Genomic DNA, 16286 nt, shown 5'->3' with positions numbered 1-16286 from the left:
TATATGCATTAATCATGAATATTTATAAATCTTTTATACATTAAGATTACTAACATACATTTTAAATATTGCTAGTACAAAGAATGATATATTTTACTTTACATCAAAGAAAATAAAAAACGATTTAAAAGTTTAATGTTTATTGCAATATTTCAATATTTAAAATTGTATTAAGTATGTTATTTTTAAAATCACAATATAAAATGGCATGATTTTTTATGTATTATATTATAAAAAATTATACTTTGTATAGTACTTTCTATAGCCTTCATCATAAAATTTGTTATTGTGAAATTTCGCTTGAAGGAAAAACATATTCGAATGTTCTCAGTTTGTTTACGCTAAATGCATAAACGTAAAAATGTTATAATTAAATATTAAACATATTCACATACATTTTTATACACATTCATTACAAAATACACTACTGTTAAAAAATAACAGATCTACACTTTTAAACGCTACGTTTCAAACGTATAACAATAAGCCATAATTTTAACATTTACCAGTTTAAAAGAATTATGTACAAAATATACAAAAATTTTTTAAAACAGTTACACTACGTATTTTTTTTAAATACGTACGACAGACAACTGTGACGTTATAAAGCTAAAAAGGTACTAAGTTAAAACATTGTGATTTTTTTTTCTACAACTTCAACGACTACACAACAATGATTTTTTACTTTCCTCGTTTGTTTACCAGCTATAACTATATCTTTCTTCAAAATTAAAAATTTAATTTTTCTCTGAAAATGAACTAACTTCTTTGCATCGCTTTGTTGCTGCTTCAACTGCTCCAATTATAGCTGATCTCAATCCGTGCTCTTCCAAATAGTGAATTCCAGTTATGGTAGACCCTAATTAAAATAACGGTGAATAATCGTGAAAGCAAGAACACGAAAAAACTTGCAAATATGTTTTATAATGTCAAATAGAGTCTTTTCGAACCTGCTGGCGAAGCTACATCATCTTTAAGTTGTCCTGGGTGTGCCTTTGTGTCTCGAACCATAGTACCAGCTCCAAGAACAGTTTGCGCAGCTAATTTATACGCGATTGGCCTCATGAGACCCATTTTTACACCTCCATCAGCCAAAGCTTCTATCATCATATATACCTATATTGGTAAATGAAAATATTACTATACACATCATCTCCTATAAACATTAATATAAATGACTGCAAATATGTTCAAATTTTTAGGCATACATATGCAGGCCCGGAACCAGCCAAGGCCGTAACGGGGTCAATTAAATTTTCAGATACTTCTTCGCATAAACCCACGGAGGAAAATAATTTTTCTGCTATTTCAGCTTCCTTATCACCGGCATACTTTCCACGAGCATATACCGTTGCGCCACAACCCACTAGGGCTGGTGTATTGGGCATTACTCTAATTACTGGTGTTCCATCTGGCAGAGCCTAGAATGAGAATTAAAATCTGAAGTAACATTATGAACATACATATGTAGTTTATTTCCAGGTCAAAAATATTGTAATATTACTAATATTTTAACTACTTTATTATACTAAAATAACTTTATTTTATTCCGTTATAAGCAAAATTGAAATTAAAAGGAATAAAATGAAACATTACCTTTTCTAATGAAGTTAATGGGACTCCCATAACAATAGAAAGTAAAAGTTTTCTATAATTCTTCAAATCTGGAAGAACCTGCGGAACCACTTGTGGTTTTACTGATAAAATTAAGACGTCGCCATAATCAACTACTGGTTCGTTTGAAAATACGGTCTCTGAACCCATTTCCTGAAATTATAAGTTAATCAGAATATTAATACTATGAAATGCAAATTAGAATACTTTGCACACTTGATAACGAAAGGTTCAATATATCGACGAGCGTAAATGTACAATAAACTAAATTCTATAGTTGCAATACAATTTATTCAGATTACCATCAAGCAAAGATAAGGCTCGGTATTGGAAATTTTCCTAAACGTGATAATTACTGAGAAATAATAATCATCCAGGTGTTTATAGTCAATTAGTGATAGAGTTTAAAAGCTCTATAAGTACAGAAGACTTATGCGCTATCGAAAAACTGCTTAAACTTAACTAATAAAGAATCAAAGAAGCAATTAAATACGGAGATACAATATCTTTGAATTGCAAATTGAAATTGTCATCAACGTGATGATCGTCAATTAAATACGTTAATTATTTTAATCTTAATACCCAATCAAGTTGAGATCGTCGATTACTTTTTATGTAAACTTGATATGTCCAGCTAATACTCTAAAAAATGAGTATTACTATTATGTATTAAGCGTTCCTCAAGTAGATTTTCATCTTCTTTATCTGTTTGTCGAGTAAACAAAAAATATTTATTGTTTTCATATTTTTTGAAACAACTGCTTCAAACTGATAACGTTAATAACCAGATGACTATCTTTTATCAGCATATCTTCATATACCTTGGCATGCAATGATAACAAATTAAACAGTCGTGATAAACAATTATTTTCACCTTAAACGCATCTATACTGCCCACATCGTTCGGAAGGCAACTGGCCAACATCATTTCACCCTTGCTCAATCCTAGAAATCACAATGATACAACATTGAAAGATCAAAAAGACAAAAATATCAACTCCCGCAAAAATATTTAAATTTAACGTCTTTCGTTCAAACTATTAGGTAAGTATTAAAATATAAATACGTAAATATACACATAAAGTAAAATTAATATGCAAATGTATACACAAAATTTAAAAATATCGATAATGAATAATTACATAATCCAAGTATACAACGTCATCGAATAAACGAATATCAGTTAGCATTTTTACCAGCTCGTATAAAACCTTTGGCTAGAGCTTGGGCCATCTTGCCGCCTCCAATGAATCCGATCTTCAGCATCTTCATATCAATATTTAATGCAATTCTTTTCTTTCTGTCCTCACCGCCAGCAAGCAGCTGATCGCTCACTGTACAAAAAAAAGAGGGCACGTATCATCGAAAAATTATTATTTCAAAATAGGTTTATCATCTCCATCACGTTGCAATTCACTTTTATGATCTTCACTTACACGCTCATACAACAAACAAATCGAAATATTAAGTTGCAAAACAGAAACTATTCTTAGAAGATTTCTCTCTCAATTCAATTCCTTCTATAAATAACTAATTCAAAGCGAATTGCTCTTCTGGTACGAAAACGCGATAAATATACAAAGATTAGAATTCGAAATAGAAAAGTTTTTAATCCAAAGTCGGAATTCCTAATTTGTACAATGTAAAGACTAATACCGTCCGATCGCGATATTTACAAGCAAATCGGTGTGCTTCTGGTTCCCGTTTCTCGCCCCATCTTCCTCGGTACAGAGATGATTTCAGTAGTTTTTTTTTTTTTATGTAATCATGCACGAGATAAGGTCCTCTATGCGCAATATATTTGCGTTCATTACGCATATGCGACGAACAAAACGCGAGTAATAAACGTCTCGAAACGTCTCTGCGAAACATTTCGCTAGTGAATTATTTGACGTTTTTCTTGCTTTTTTTTACAAAAATTACGAGTCACGATAATTCATCATTCTATCGTGGTTCGCGACAACTGAAGGTTCCGTATAAATCGCTTTTGTTATACTTTGCTACTTTGATAAATGAACAACGTATTACATAATTGCCATTCAAATTGCATTCGATAAGATGAATTTTAATCTAGAAAGTGAACCAGGTCACGCCTAATTTGACAGCGGCGCTAAAAACATTTGTATTTAAATTTCTCAGTCAAAAAATATAAACAATACTGCATAATAAAGTTTAAGTTGATATCAAAAAATATGTAAATTAGTTGATATGATATATAAAATAAATAAAATAAATTTTTTGTCACCTTAGTTCATCGCAATCGAGTTTGCATTACTTGAAACATTAAAGCAATCATGTTTTAATATGGTTCTAAAAAATGAAATTAATGCAATTCGTGTACAATTTCAGTTACGTTACAATTTCTTGTATTTATCGGATCTAATACCACAATGGAATTTTTTGAGCAAATAATGTTCGAATTAACTTAGAAATAATAATTTAAATAATCATTTCCTGCTTTGAAAATACAATCATATTCCTCTTGTATATCTTAACTTGCGTAATACGTCGTAATCTTTATGTCGCTGTATATTTCTTGAAGCAAAGCAATACCAAATTTATATAGCAGAAGGAAATTTCAACACCGTTTAATCATTAAATCCTAATGTTTTACCGAGCGATCAATTGACTCATGAAAATATATCTGTGACTATTTTGAGCACTATGTTTTCGCTCATATTTCAATTTAAGTTTAACTACATCGCGTTCAGTTAATGCATATGAACGTGATGATTGTACGACATAAACAGTATCACGTGCGAGAAGACTTAGCGATTGATTAAGAGAGCTCACGTTTCGACCTGTTATCGCGGATCATTTGATAATATCGCGATTCAGATTGAATGGAAACGATATTAATGTTTCTCTTACTCACCATTTCGGGCATTTAGGCGTCGACGAAGTCGTCGGCCTAACCGTAGAAATTCCATTGTCTTCAATCCTGTAGTCATCTTCCTTTCTTTCTTCTTCTCCTTCCTTCGCAAAGACTAGAAAGTAATTAATAGATGCGACGTGTTGTGATTAAATGTATGGCGCCACGATAAACTGCAAGCAAATAGAATTTGCTGAGAGATCTGCTAATTTTATACTAGAGACTCTTCAAATACATAAATGTACATATTGTTCATCAAAGATAGGTAATCGGTGATATTAAACTGAATTATAGGTAAACGACGTAGATCTTGGAGTTGGTAATAAATAAAATATAAATATAAAATACTAGTCGATAATATTTCTTGTATTTAATCCTTTTAAATCTTGTACCAGTGTTTGCTCCGAGGCATATTTTATATCGATTCCATATATAATTGTCAATTATTGTGGATCGCTGTATTTATTTCATAAATATTTTTTTGTAATTATAGCATTAATTTTGAATTATGCCTTTTTATGATAGGAAAAACATCTAAACAGATATAACTATGAAACAGACATTTATCACATTAAATATGTGCAAAATATATAAGTATGATATTCCAAAAAATACGTATAGTAAATAAAAAACTAATAATTGCATTCGTGATGAAAGGCACGTTGCGTGTACACGTGCAAAATTGCGCCTATGTTGATTTGGTATCACGCGTAATTCATAATACGTAATTAGTGATCCTGAATTTATTTTTATAATTTTAATAAAAAGTAATTATTAGTTTGTTTTTAATTAAATTGCTTAAATTATCATACTTACACAATTTACATTCTGTAGGAAATACTTCTTGACAATCTTCTCATATAATGATATCACTCTGCAATCGATAAAACGATTGTTCCGTTCGCAATTGTGTACAATATTTAATATACACACTGTCTCTTCCCTGCTCTTATATACCAACGTGGATCACCGTATGTAGCTGAAATACGACTAACGATTATTGTTCATCAGACACGGAAAACTACCTATTCGGTCGTAGCCAATCACAATCTAAACATAATTGTGTCACCCCCTTATCTGATACAGTACCTTTCCAAGTCTAGCGGATAGGACCTGGAATTATCTACAACCAGGTATAGCACCATCCTCGTGTCAAAATTTACTAAAAAATCTCTATACCACCGAAACTTGTTTTTCGATAAATATTAAAAATACTAGTTTTAACGTGGAATTTAAAGGAATGTAAATGTGACGCAATAACAAAATTAAAATGTAATAATTAAATTTGATTTATCAGTTACGCTATCGAAAATTATCACCTTTCCCTGACAAATAATCAAATATAATAAATGTGGAACTATTCTTAAGAGTTATAAATATTGACGAAACAAATATAACGCGTGATTTATAAGCTACAAAATTTTCTAAAAAAACGTTCCAGTGATGATACATAGATGTCAGTAGCAATGTGTTACGCGATCATGCGCGATTGTAATGCATATGTCATGCAATGAAATCGATTTACTCGTGTAAAACACAAATAAACAAATAAAATAGTTTTTCGGAACTAAATATTATTGTGCAGATAATATAATTTAATATGTATTACTCTATTGGTTACTTGTATTTATACGGAACTGTACCAACGAACTTATTTAAAATTTATTATTTAATGGTGAAGGATTTAATACGTTTATTGTGCATTATAATATTTTGTGTATTATTTCTGTTGTTATTTTTATATTATAGTACGAAATTGCTTAAAATTCAGTACTTACCGAAATCTGACACTAATCATCGTGAGTGACCGACGGAGCAACAAACATGTAAATGGGTGAGAATTACTCGACTCCTGAAAGAGAAGCTTTCTTTAGTCTGTTTCCTGTATTTGCATATGTATTCGTTGACTAAATTTGTACTTCGTCACTCTTTCTTTCAGTTTTCATTATCTGTTTCTCTAGAAATGTCATACTAAAGTAAACTGTGATGCATTAAATACTATGATAACACAAAATGTTACCGCACTATAGATGCTGGTATATATAATTTCAACTAAGGTAATAAAAGCCATATACATATGTGTATCAATAGATATATTGTATTGAATATATCACACATTTCAGTAAAAAAGTATAATCGTTATATTATAAATATATCATATAAATGCAAGTTTTAATTCGCAAATTAAATTTGCGTCTACCAATTTTCAAGAAAATATTCCATAATATGCATTAATCACCATTTTTAATGTATATTATTAATTTCAGTCTCGTATACTTTCACATCAAGTAGGTTTATGGAAACAGTGAACTGGAAATGCAATTAGAAAGTTATAAAATACTTTTGCTGTTGCATAGTATATTTTGAGAAAACAAACCTGTAATAATTACCAATTAGAAATTATTAAATCCGTTAAATAAAATATTAATACATAAATTCCTTACAATTGTAATTATGTTTTGGAAAAAATTATCTTTCATAGTAGTAATAATATATGAATAAAGCTTTTTTCGTTAGCGATTATAAAATGATTAAGATAGTAATGATAAATAGTTTCTTTTATTGATACGTTAATTGAATTATTATTCAACAAATATTTAAATTAGGGTTCTACGTAAGAAGAGTTAAGGTCGACGAAAGCGAGTTTTGATTTTACACAGTTGTCCGGATTCAGTCGGTGACGAGCGGTCGACGAGTTCGCACGCGTTTGTCTGTTTGTTATCGTGATCATTTTTTCTTTGATCTACGAAAGACACGAACATTTCTAATATCCCATTTTGAGGAATCGAAGTCCAGAATCGAAAACACGTCGTTATCTAATCCTTGTTGAACATCGATCAATATATAGACTTTCTTAATCAATCGTAATCGAATCAAATTTTCTTTGATTTACGTTGCGTAATTCTAAATTAACGTGTAACAAGCAAGAAGAATGAATTTAACAAAGTGTTTGACAATATCAAAATAGCTATAGTAACACTGCGTGACAGAAGGAGCAACAGTTTTATTTTTTCTTTATGCAACGTTCTTTGCTGAAAATTGACACTGCGTAGTCAGTAACTAAATTTATTGTAAAATTGTTAGTCATCAGAGAATGCCTTCACAACTAAGCAAATTCATCGATATATCCTGTAAGGAATATGCACATCCTTGGGGAGATTCCTGTGTGAATACAGCCGCCGGTCTTGGCTTAGATGCTCTTCAAGAATGCCTAAGGATATATTCCACAGTTTATATAGTATGTTTATCAATTCTTTCTCTTAGTTTTTATTTCAGTTTATTATATCATTTTGCCGATGTAACGATCGTATCGTAATTATTAACAACTGGCGTATATACATTATGCGTAACACTTTTTTGTTGCAATTCTGAGCTATGTAAATTACACTTGGTTGAATCACGATACACGATAAATAATAACGAATAGAATTTTATGTTGCCTCTTAACAGATGTTTATTGTTAGATTTATTTCGTCAGCTGATAAATTGATAACTTTTAAATTACTTTATTGCGTAATATTTTTTCTTTTGTTCGAAAAAATTATGAAAAACTCATTCATTATCAAATATGTATAATTTCTGTCCTTATCGGTCTTTTTTAGGTTGCACTTTTATTAAAAGGAAAGAAACCATCTAAAGGAGATATTAAAAAAACGATATTGGGTTTTTTACAGTCAACAGCTTTCCTCTCATGGAGTGCTTTTTCCTATTCTATGTTCATTTGCCTTTTAAGGTTTGCATAAATAAATATATGATTTTGCTCATATCATATATAAATAGAAATATTTGTTTACTATATTATATTATTATATGAGGGAATTAATTAAATTTTAGAAATGAAAAAATTATAAACAGGCTTTTTGTGTTTTATTCCATTGTTTATTATTATTTGTTAAATTAACATTATAATTATTGTATAATGTTTATTTGATTTAACGAAACTTTTGATTGTGTAGCATTATTATATTTATGTAAAACAATGTATATTTCAGACGAATACTTGGAAACTTCAACTTCCTGACTATATCATTTTTTCCATCATTTCTATCTAGTTTGTCTGCTATTATTATTGAGAGGCCATCAAGGCGTACTTTATTGAGTTTATATGTATCTAATATTGTGAGTAGATTTATCTTATAATTCCTTGTTAGGATGAGATAAAATAAAATTTCTTTATAAAAATACATATAAGACTATAGAAACTATAATTTTAATATTTTTATAAATTAATGATATCCTTCATCAGGCGACAGAAACATTATTTAGAATGGGGGTAGCAAGGGGATATTATTCTCCCATTTCACAAGGTGGAACATATATTTTTGCTACAAGTTTAGCATTATTGCTTTATTTTTATCGTACTAAACCAAATAACCAAGATTCTATATATAAAATACTTAGGTATTTATTTATTCAACTTTTTTATTTATAGCGTTCATAAACAATTTTCAAGTAATTAGACAATTTTTACTAGAATCATTGTTGGAAAATATGAAGGGACTGATTATCCTAAAGAGAAAAACGAATTACACTATGAAATGCAATTATGCTGTTCTAATGAAGATAATAGTGGTAATTCCGTAGACAAGCATGATGTAAATAAATCTCATAAAAAAAATGTTAATATATTTATGAAATCCCTTGAGACATACAAAAAACTTACAGAAACATTAAAGCATAAAGATAAACATATTTCCTGCCCACATCCATTTAGTTGTGCTCATTACATATTAAAGGTATGTTCAAAAGTGAATAAATGTTAAAGATTATGTAGTTAATATGAGATATATATATATATATATATTACTAATGCTCATTTCATTTTACAGAGTGGCACAGAAGTATTTAGTTATGCTTTAGGTGCCCAACTAATGATTAATTTGTTCTTTAATATTAAAAAATTAATTACAAAACCACTGGTAATAAAATCAGTAATTTTCAAAAAAAGCAATTTAAATTTACCTCTATTTTTAGGTGGTTTTGCAGGACTTTATAGGGTATTATTTTATTTTTATCACTAGAAGTTATTTAAATTTTATATATATTACTGTAATAATTTTTAAATTTATTGTAGCTAATATCTTGTTTACTAAGAAGATTCTTACAAAAAGATTACTTATAAGTGGTTTAACATTTATGTTTTATAATATTAATACAATAACTTTATATTTTATGTGGAAAGCATTGCAGGTAATTTTGCAAATAATTTTTTGATTTTGTAATTTAGTACTTTTATTACGCATAAAACTTCATACTTTATACCATGCTCTGTTTTATTTAGTTGTTATGGAATGATCTTGTGGAAAAAAAGATAGTACCTGAAGTAAAATGGTTTCAAATCTTCTTATATTGCTTTAGTACAGCAGTACTCTTCCATGTATCAATCTTTGAACCACATCTCTTAAGGTCTTCCTATTGGAAATTTTTGTATACTATCTCTGGAGGAAGGTAAGAACATCATAAACTTGTTAAACTACTATACATTTAAATTTTTAACACATATTACACTTTTTTTCTTCTGTATAATTTCAGGGTAGCAATAATGTCTCGAGTACCATTAGACATATATGGTTTAGAAACATCTAAGCATCTTGCAGATGTATGTAGAAAAACTAATACTTCCACTAAGAAAACTTTTTCATTTTAATTTAATAACACAAGAATGAAGTAGAATTTATTGAACTTTGTTCTTTTGAACGTATTTGTTATTTACACGAAGTATCGAAGAACTGATGGTACGATTCGGAAAGTTTGTTTCTGTTTAAAAAAAAATAAAAGGAGCTACATAAAAGAGACTTCCTCCTCAAGGAAACTGGGTTTGAATGTTCGTTGAGTACGCGTGCACTCATGTAAGGTCGCGGATTCACGAACGGCACCATGAGGTAAGGGGAATGCTTCTTACCTAAAGAAAAGAAAAAGGGAGGAGGGGAAATAACGCGTATCGTACACCAGTGCTGTTTGTATTCTTCCGGAGTTTAGGGACCTTTTCGCACTGTATATATCTTTATATTATAGTATAAAATGCTGGCTGATATCACATTACACATGAAAAATATATAGTATTAAACACGATTTCTTTACCATTTCCACGTAGAAAGAAACAAAATTGTATTTAAGAGTCTTCATCGATGAACAGTATTGCTGTAGGCGGAGTCAATTGTACTTCCCTTACTTTGTGATACTCCTCGGATGCTTGAAACTATATTTTAATATATGTGTACATAACGAATATTTATATTGAACTTTCTTAACACGAAAAAGTATAAATGATAAGAAATAATGTCATAAGAAATGTCTTGAAAAGAGTGAGTTCGAATATTTACTGAGTACACATGCACTTATGCGATCTCGATGTTGCAGGGGTATTGTGACGCAAGGGGAATACTTTGACTCCGCCTATTGTACTCGTATGCACTCATCGGTACGGAATGAGAAACCTTCCCCTGACCCCATAATACTCCGGGAATATCTATCACTCAGCTCGAGTGCACGCGTACCGAACAAGTACATTGTCGATCTATATTTTTATGCAAAAATATGCTCTTTTGAGATGTACCACTAATTTCAGAATATCATGTATACATTTGAAGTATGTATTAATAAGAAGCGTCTATTAATAAAATAACTACCAAAGAAACGGATATCATAAACTTTTATATTGTTAAATTTTGATAACAGCTATGTATCACTTTAAGAATTAGATTCATTAAACAATGTTTGAAAGGATTACTCGTTAATATTACAAAAATTTGTTATACAATATTCCTGTATTCTTATACAATACATCTGTGATGTTAATATATTTAACTGTCTAGTTTATAAATTTTATACATTTATAGAATAAATATGCTCATATATAAAAAATGCGAAACTATTATTCTAAAAATGCTGTTACAAAATAATGTATTCTTACAAGCGTGTACAAAGCCCTTTCTTGGATATTTAATATAACATTCAATATTTGTGATATTAAAAATTTTATATATATTAGTTGAAATTTTATAATTAAAAAAGCTTTTATATCAATCATTTTGATAGAATTATATAATTTATTTATTACGTTACAAAAATACATTGTTGAACTTCTATTTGTTTTTATATTCCCTGTAAACATGCCAATAATGAATAAAATTTTTGGAACATATAAAAATGTACTATTTTCATTTTTTAACAGCTTCTAATGCCTTATTCATTATTACATCTGTGCTTCTTCGTTCTCGTTTCCTTTTCAAACGTTTCTTTTTTCTTAAAACATTGTCCCAATTAATTTGACTTTGCATTTTTAAGTCTTTCTTATCTATAATTCCAGGAACAATTTCAGATTCTAATACTGAAATATCATATTTTTGTACTACCATATTGAATGGTTTTATAAATTCCAATGTATCATTCTGCCAAGGAAGCAAACCTATTGGACATTCTCTCCAATTACAAGTTGCTGAAAAAATTTTGAAATTATTTTTGCTTGCTAATATTTTAGAAAACAAGAATAAACAATTTAATACTTACTAACTGCAAAGTTCCAATAATTATTTCGAATTTTTTGATCAACTAAAAAAGATGTTTTATTTTCCAGTTCATTTTGATTATTTTCTGTGCCTAATGGATATTCATCAGGTTGAAGGTCTTTGAGTGTAAAAGTCTTTTCATATTCATAAGAATTTTTATCATTTTTATCAACTATCGCTATTACATAAACATTCATTAAATTCAATAGCAATTGTTTGCTTTCTTTATCTATTTTTGGACTTATTAATTCTAACATAGGCACAATGAATTTGACTGAGAATTCATTTACATTCGATATAAGTTTTGAAATAAATTTTATATCAGTTAAGCATGGTAGCACGGTATCTGATATATTAAACCATAAAACACATTTTAAATGTGGATAAATACGATCTGTTTCCTCTTTGACCTTAAGTTCAAAAACTTTTGGTGATAAATTTTTTCTTGTTCTTTCTAATTGATATTCTAAAAGTCGAGATATGATATGTGCATTATCCAGTTTCAGAAAACTATATGATATAGAACTTAACCATAAAGAAGCTAATAATCTTTTTTCTTTCTTTACTTCTTCATTGTCTATTAATTCTAATAATTTTACAATTAATGTTTCCATTAGGTCTTTTTCATATAATAAAAATATTATATCTTTCCAAAAATTGACCATATCTAATGGCAAAACATCTTTTTCTAATTTACTTTCACTGCTTTCATTTTGGGTAAAAATTGATAAAACATCTTTGTTTGGTAAAAAAGCTTCTGAATTAAACAGTGTATTGCAAACTATATCTTTTTTATTAGGTATAATTTTTTTGTTAAGATATCTAGATATTTCAGATAAAAGAACTATCCTTGCAGTCTCTAATGTATACTTTTTATCTTTTTTTATATCATCACTGACAGCTTCCACATAGTTATCTTTATCACTTTCCACATCTTCGCTATTTTTTTCTAATAAAGAAATAGCATATGAACGCAGATCTTGTAATGTTTCCCTATGAAGAATATCAATTTATTGATATAAATTTATTATAGTTGAAATAGTTGAATATATTTATACATACTTCAACTGAGAATCTGGAACACCAGATACTAGATGGTAACCGGCATGAATATACAAACTAACAGAAGTCCAAAGTTCTATTAAATCACTGAAATCCTGTACTTCTTCAGTTTCTTGAACTTCCTTCATAGATTCCTCAGTAATCAAACATTCTTCAATTTTTTTAGCTTCTGCTACCCAATATTCTTCCTTTAAATATATTACATAAAAGTAATTTTTTTCTTTTCAAATTACAATTAATATTAAAATAAACTTACATGTAACCAAGTTAGTAATATGTTTACAGCTATTTTCAATACTCCAATAGATGGTAATTCATGACTATGAGCAGTATCATGCCTTAAGTTCACTATCCACTTTGGGATATTTAACTGTTGTGCAATCTGAAATAAAGATGTTTGCTTCGTATGTCCTACATTAGATATATAATTTAAAAGTCTCATTATTGTAGTTGAGTACATCAAACATAAATCATTTTCATAGCTAAGTGGCAACTCGCCACTATTAATCTTAGGAGTCCATTCACGATCTCTAATACACACTTGCATAATTGAAAGAGTACAATCAATCCCTATTGGTAATTTTGGTATCCTAAAATATTGCCAATTAATACAACTTATTTCAAAATATTCGGTTAAACGTTTATTACTTGATTACCTTGCTTTCCAAACAAGCAGCGTCTCATATCCTTTCATCTGTTCATCTATATCATTGGAATAAATCTGTTTGTACACTTGGAACCACTCTGCGCTATGGAATGTAAATATAATTTCTTATAAAATACTTTAAGTCATAATAATTATTAAGTATTCTAATATTTACAGAGAAAACCAAGGTACTTGTTTTACGCCTTCCTGTCCCATGGAGAGCGCCATACTTGCCATGTGCAATATGAATCTTACGCTTCTATTATTAACTGATTTGTATGTGTCATGAAGTGAGTATACTTTACGTACACACACACTCTGTGTAATATATGGAACCGGACAGTTACTGCTGAATAAGTTCTCGAAATTTTATAAAAATATGGCGAAACAAATAAAGATGATATTAATAGATCTTAGTGGAACACTGCATATTGATAATATAGCGATTCAAGGTGCAGTAGAAGCTTTAAACAGGTGGTCTTTTCATTTAATTTGTAAGAATTATTTAGGTCGTTAGCAAATGTCATGGCGCAGCGTGCATTGCGCCGATTTCTTCGATTGAAGTTTTTTAAATTGAAATATTAATTTTATGTCTTAACATTATTACTATTAATAATGTTTAAATAAACAAAGAATAATTTGACAAAAATTATATATTGTATAAATAATTTTATTGTTTGTAATATAGGCTTCGAAGCGCTAATATACCGATCAAATTTGTCACAAATACAACAAAAGAATCCGGTAACTTCCTACATAACCGATTAATAAGACTCGGTTTTAATATTAAAAAAGAAGAAATTTTCAGTTCTTTAGCTGCAGCGAGAAATTTAATTATTCTACGGAAATTAAATCCAATGTTACTAATTGATCCTGCTGCTAATGAAGATTTTGAAGATTTAATAAAAAATAACGAGAAGGCAAATGCTGTTGTAATCGGATTAGCACCAGATAAATTTCATTATGAAGAACTAACCAAAGCATTCAGGTGTATCTTGATTATTTGATATAATAAATCATAAAAAATCTATAACAGTACACTTATTATGAGAAACAAATTATTTTTAATTTCAGATTGTTATTAGATGGCGCATCACTCATAGCAATTCATAAAGGACGATATTATAAAAGATCAGATGGGTTAGCTTTAGGACCAGGTGCATTTATCGCTGGTTTAGAATATTCAGCAAATATTAAAGCAGAAGTCGTTGGAAAACCAACTGCAGAATTCTTTAAAGCTGCTCTAGGAAATATATCTCCAGAAGAAGCAATTATGATAGGCGATGTAAAAAATATTTTAAACAGTGTTTTCTATTTTAATTTTTAGTTCTTTATTTTATAATAATTTCTAGGATGTTAAAGATGATGTGGCTGGTGCCCAAGCTATTGGTATGAGAGGACTTCTAGTACAAACCGGAAAGTATCGAAATGGGGATGAAAATATAATTACACCACAGCCTACAAAAGTATGCAGCTCTTTTGTTCAAGCTGTAGAATATATTCTTAAAAACGAAATTTAAATGTTATGATTTTGTACTAATAACAATAATGTTATACATATAAGTGCATATATACATTTATATAAGTTATTCTGTATTAAATTAGATATTTTATTTAAATATTAATAATTCCGTAATGGTATACATGATCTGGAGTAGTTTTATATTATAATAGTTTCAAAATATAAAGTAGACAGTAGCTATAAAGAAACTGATATAGTAATTTTATGATATGAAATATATTACCAAATTATATTATTTGTTCTAGTAGTAATAAAATGTATGACAGATTCTATTTGTTGTATGAATCAACTAATAATTGAAAGTAGATCTTTACAAACATTAAATGGATACCATCTCATTGCGCAATAGGATGTAGAAAATTGTAGAAAATTTCATTTGCTATTATATATGAATGAATTATGTTTATAAATTAGGATGAATCAACTCTTCTTTCACATTTGACCATAGAATTATCTAGACGTGAGACAATATTTTTAGGATTTTTATATGACTCTAAAAACAAAGAAAATGATCGTTGTAATTATGAATATCTACCACTATACATAATCTTAGGTAATAAATATTAGAACTATAGTACTTAATAAGTTATTATTAAAAGCAGTTTTACAAAAAAAATGTTAATCTCTTTTCAAAAGAAATGGGTGCACTGCAGGAGTTTCCTGTTTAGTATAAAATTTTGGCACCATTTCACAATTTTTTTTTTTATACATACATAAGAATTATTTATTTTGAGAATGTCCATTTTTTGTCCCTTACTAAAAAGATAGGGTATACAGTTAGTTTTGATTTGAAGATCTCACGTTTTAAAAGTGTAATTGTAAGCGCTCTTTAATGTTATACATTAATATTTCCTTTAATGAACAATATTATCTTTTTTAGTGAGGAAGGCTCAGTTATAATTTTTATGAATACTGTATGAAATGCACGTCACATGTGTAGAACTAATATAATATTACCTACAAGTGAAAACGCTAAACAATAGAATAAATCTTTATGAATTTGCAATTATACAAATAACATAAAAATTTAATTATAATACAAAAAAAAAAAAAAAATGAAAA

General features: G+C 28.7%; 4 protein-coding genes across 7 annotated transcripts; 2 read left to right on the top strand and 2 right to left on the bottom strand.

Moving 5' to 3' along the window:
- Positions 1-628: 628 nt before the first annotated feature.
- LOC108551957 (pyrroline-5-carboxylate reductase 2) lies at positions 629-6338 on the bottom strand. 4 transcript variants are annotated; one of them, XM_017906303.1, is made up of 9 exons: positions 6265-6338; positions 5303-5465; positions 4490-4659; positions 2811-2948; positions 2489-2559; positions 1597-1767; positions 1209-1421; positions 951-1116; positions 738-859 (listed from the first exon to the last, which is right to left on the bottom strand). In XM_017906303.1, the coding sequence occupies exons 3-9, from the start codon at positions 4563-4565 to the stop codon at positions 738-740; spliced, it is 957 nt and encodes a 318-aa protein (XP_017761792.1). In that variant the 5' UTR covers positions 4566-4659; positions 5303-5465; positions 6265-6338. The 4 variants fall into 4 exon arrangements, with proteins under 4 accessions (XP_017761790.1, XP_017761794.1, XP_017761792.1 ...); XM_017906304.1 differs by lacking the exon at positions 6265-6338 and adding an exon at positions 5576-5706; XM_017906301.1 differs by lacking the exons at positions 4490-4659; positions 5303-5465; positions 6265-6338 and adding an exon at positions 3291-3516 and having other exon boundaries at positions 629-859.
- Positions 6339-7060: 722 nt separating this feature from the next.
- Positions 7061-11121, top strand: LOC108551958 (transmembrane protein 135-like). The gene is given in 10 exon segments (XM_017906306.1): positions 7061-7724; positions 8089-8219; positions 8479-8605; positions 8733-8887; positions 8961-9222; positions 9316-9483; positions 9561-9597; positions 9600-9676; positions 9768-9934; positions 10019-11121. Coding segments are annotated over 10 exon segments (1383 nt in total). The 5' UTR covers positions 7061-7580; the 3' UTR covers positions 10134-11121.
- Positions 11122-11594: 473 nt separating this feature from the next.
- LOC108551952 (uncharacterized) lies at positions 11595-13939 on the bottom strand. The gene is made up of 6 exons (XM_017906296.1): positions 13878-13939; positions 13713-13805; positions 13313-13646; positions 13057-13244; positions 11996-12987; positions 11595-11924 (listed from the first exon to the last, which is right to left on the bottom strand). The coding sequence occupies exons 1-6, from the start codon at positions 13937-13939 to the stop codon at positions 11647-11649; spliced, it is 1947 nt and encodes a 648-aa protein (XP_017761785.1). The 3' UTR covers positions 11595-11646.
- An 81-nt stretch (positions 13940-14020) lies between these two features.
- LOC108551953 (haloacid dehalogenase-like hydrolase domain-containing protein 2) lies at positions 14021-15222 on the top strand. The gene is made up of 4 exons (XM_017906297.1): positions 14021-14176; positions 14391-14690; positions 14777-14987; positions 15055-15222. Exons 1-4 carry the CDS (start codon positions 14082-14084, stop codon positions 15220-15222), a joined length of 774 nt encoding a protein of 257 aa, XP_017761786.1. The 5' UTR covers positions 14021-14081.
- The last annotated feature ends 1064 nt before the right edge of the window (positions 15223-16286 follow it).

The sequence above is a fragment of the Eufriesea mexicana genome, unplaced genomic scaffold (assembly GCF_001483705.2).
Source record: "Eufriesea mexicana isolate 0111107269 unplaced genomic scaffold, ASM148370v2 scaffold5301, whole genome shotgun sequence".
Taxonomy (NCBI): Eukaryota; Metazoa; Arthropoda; class Insecta; order Hymenoptera; family Apidae; genus Eufriesea; species Eufriesea mexicana.
This window is presented reverse-complemented; position numbering and strand designations above follow the sequence as displayed.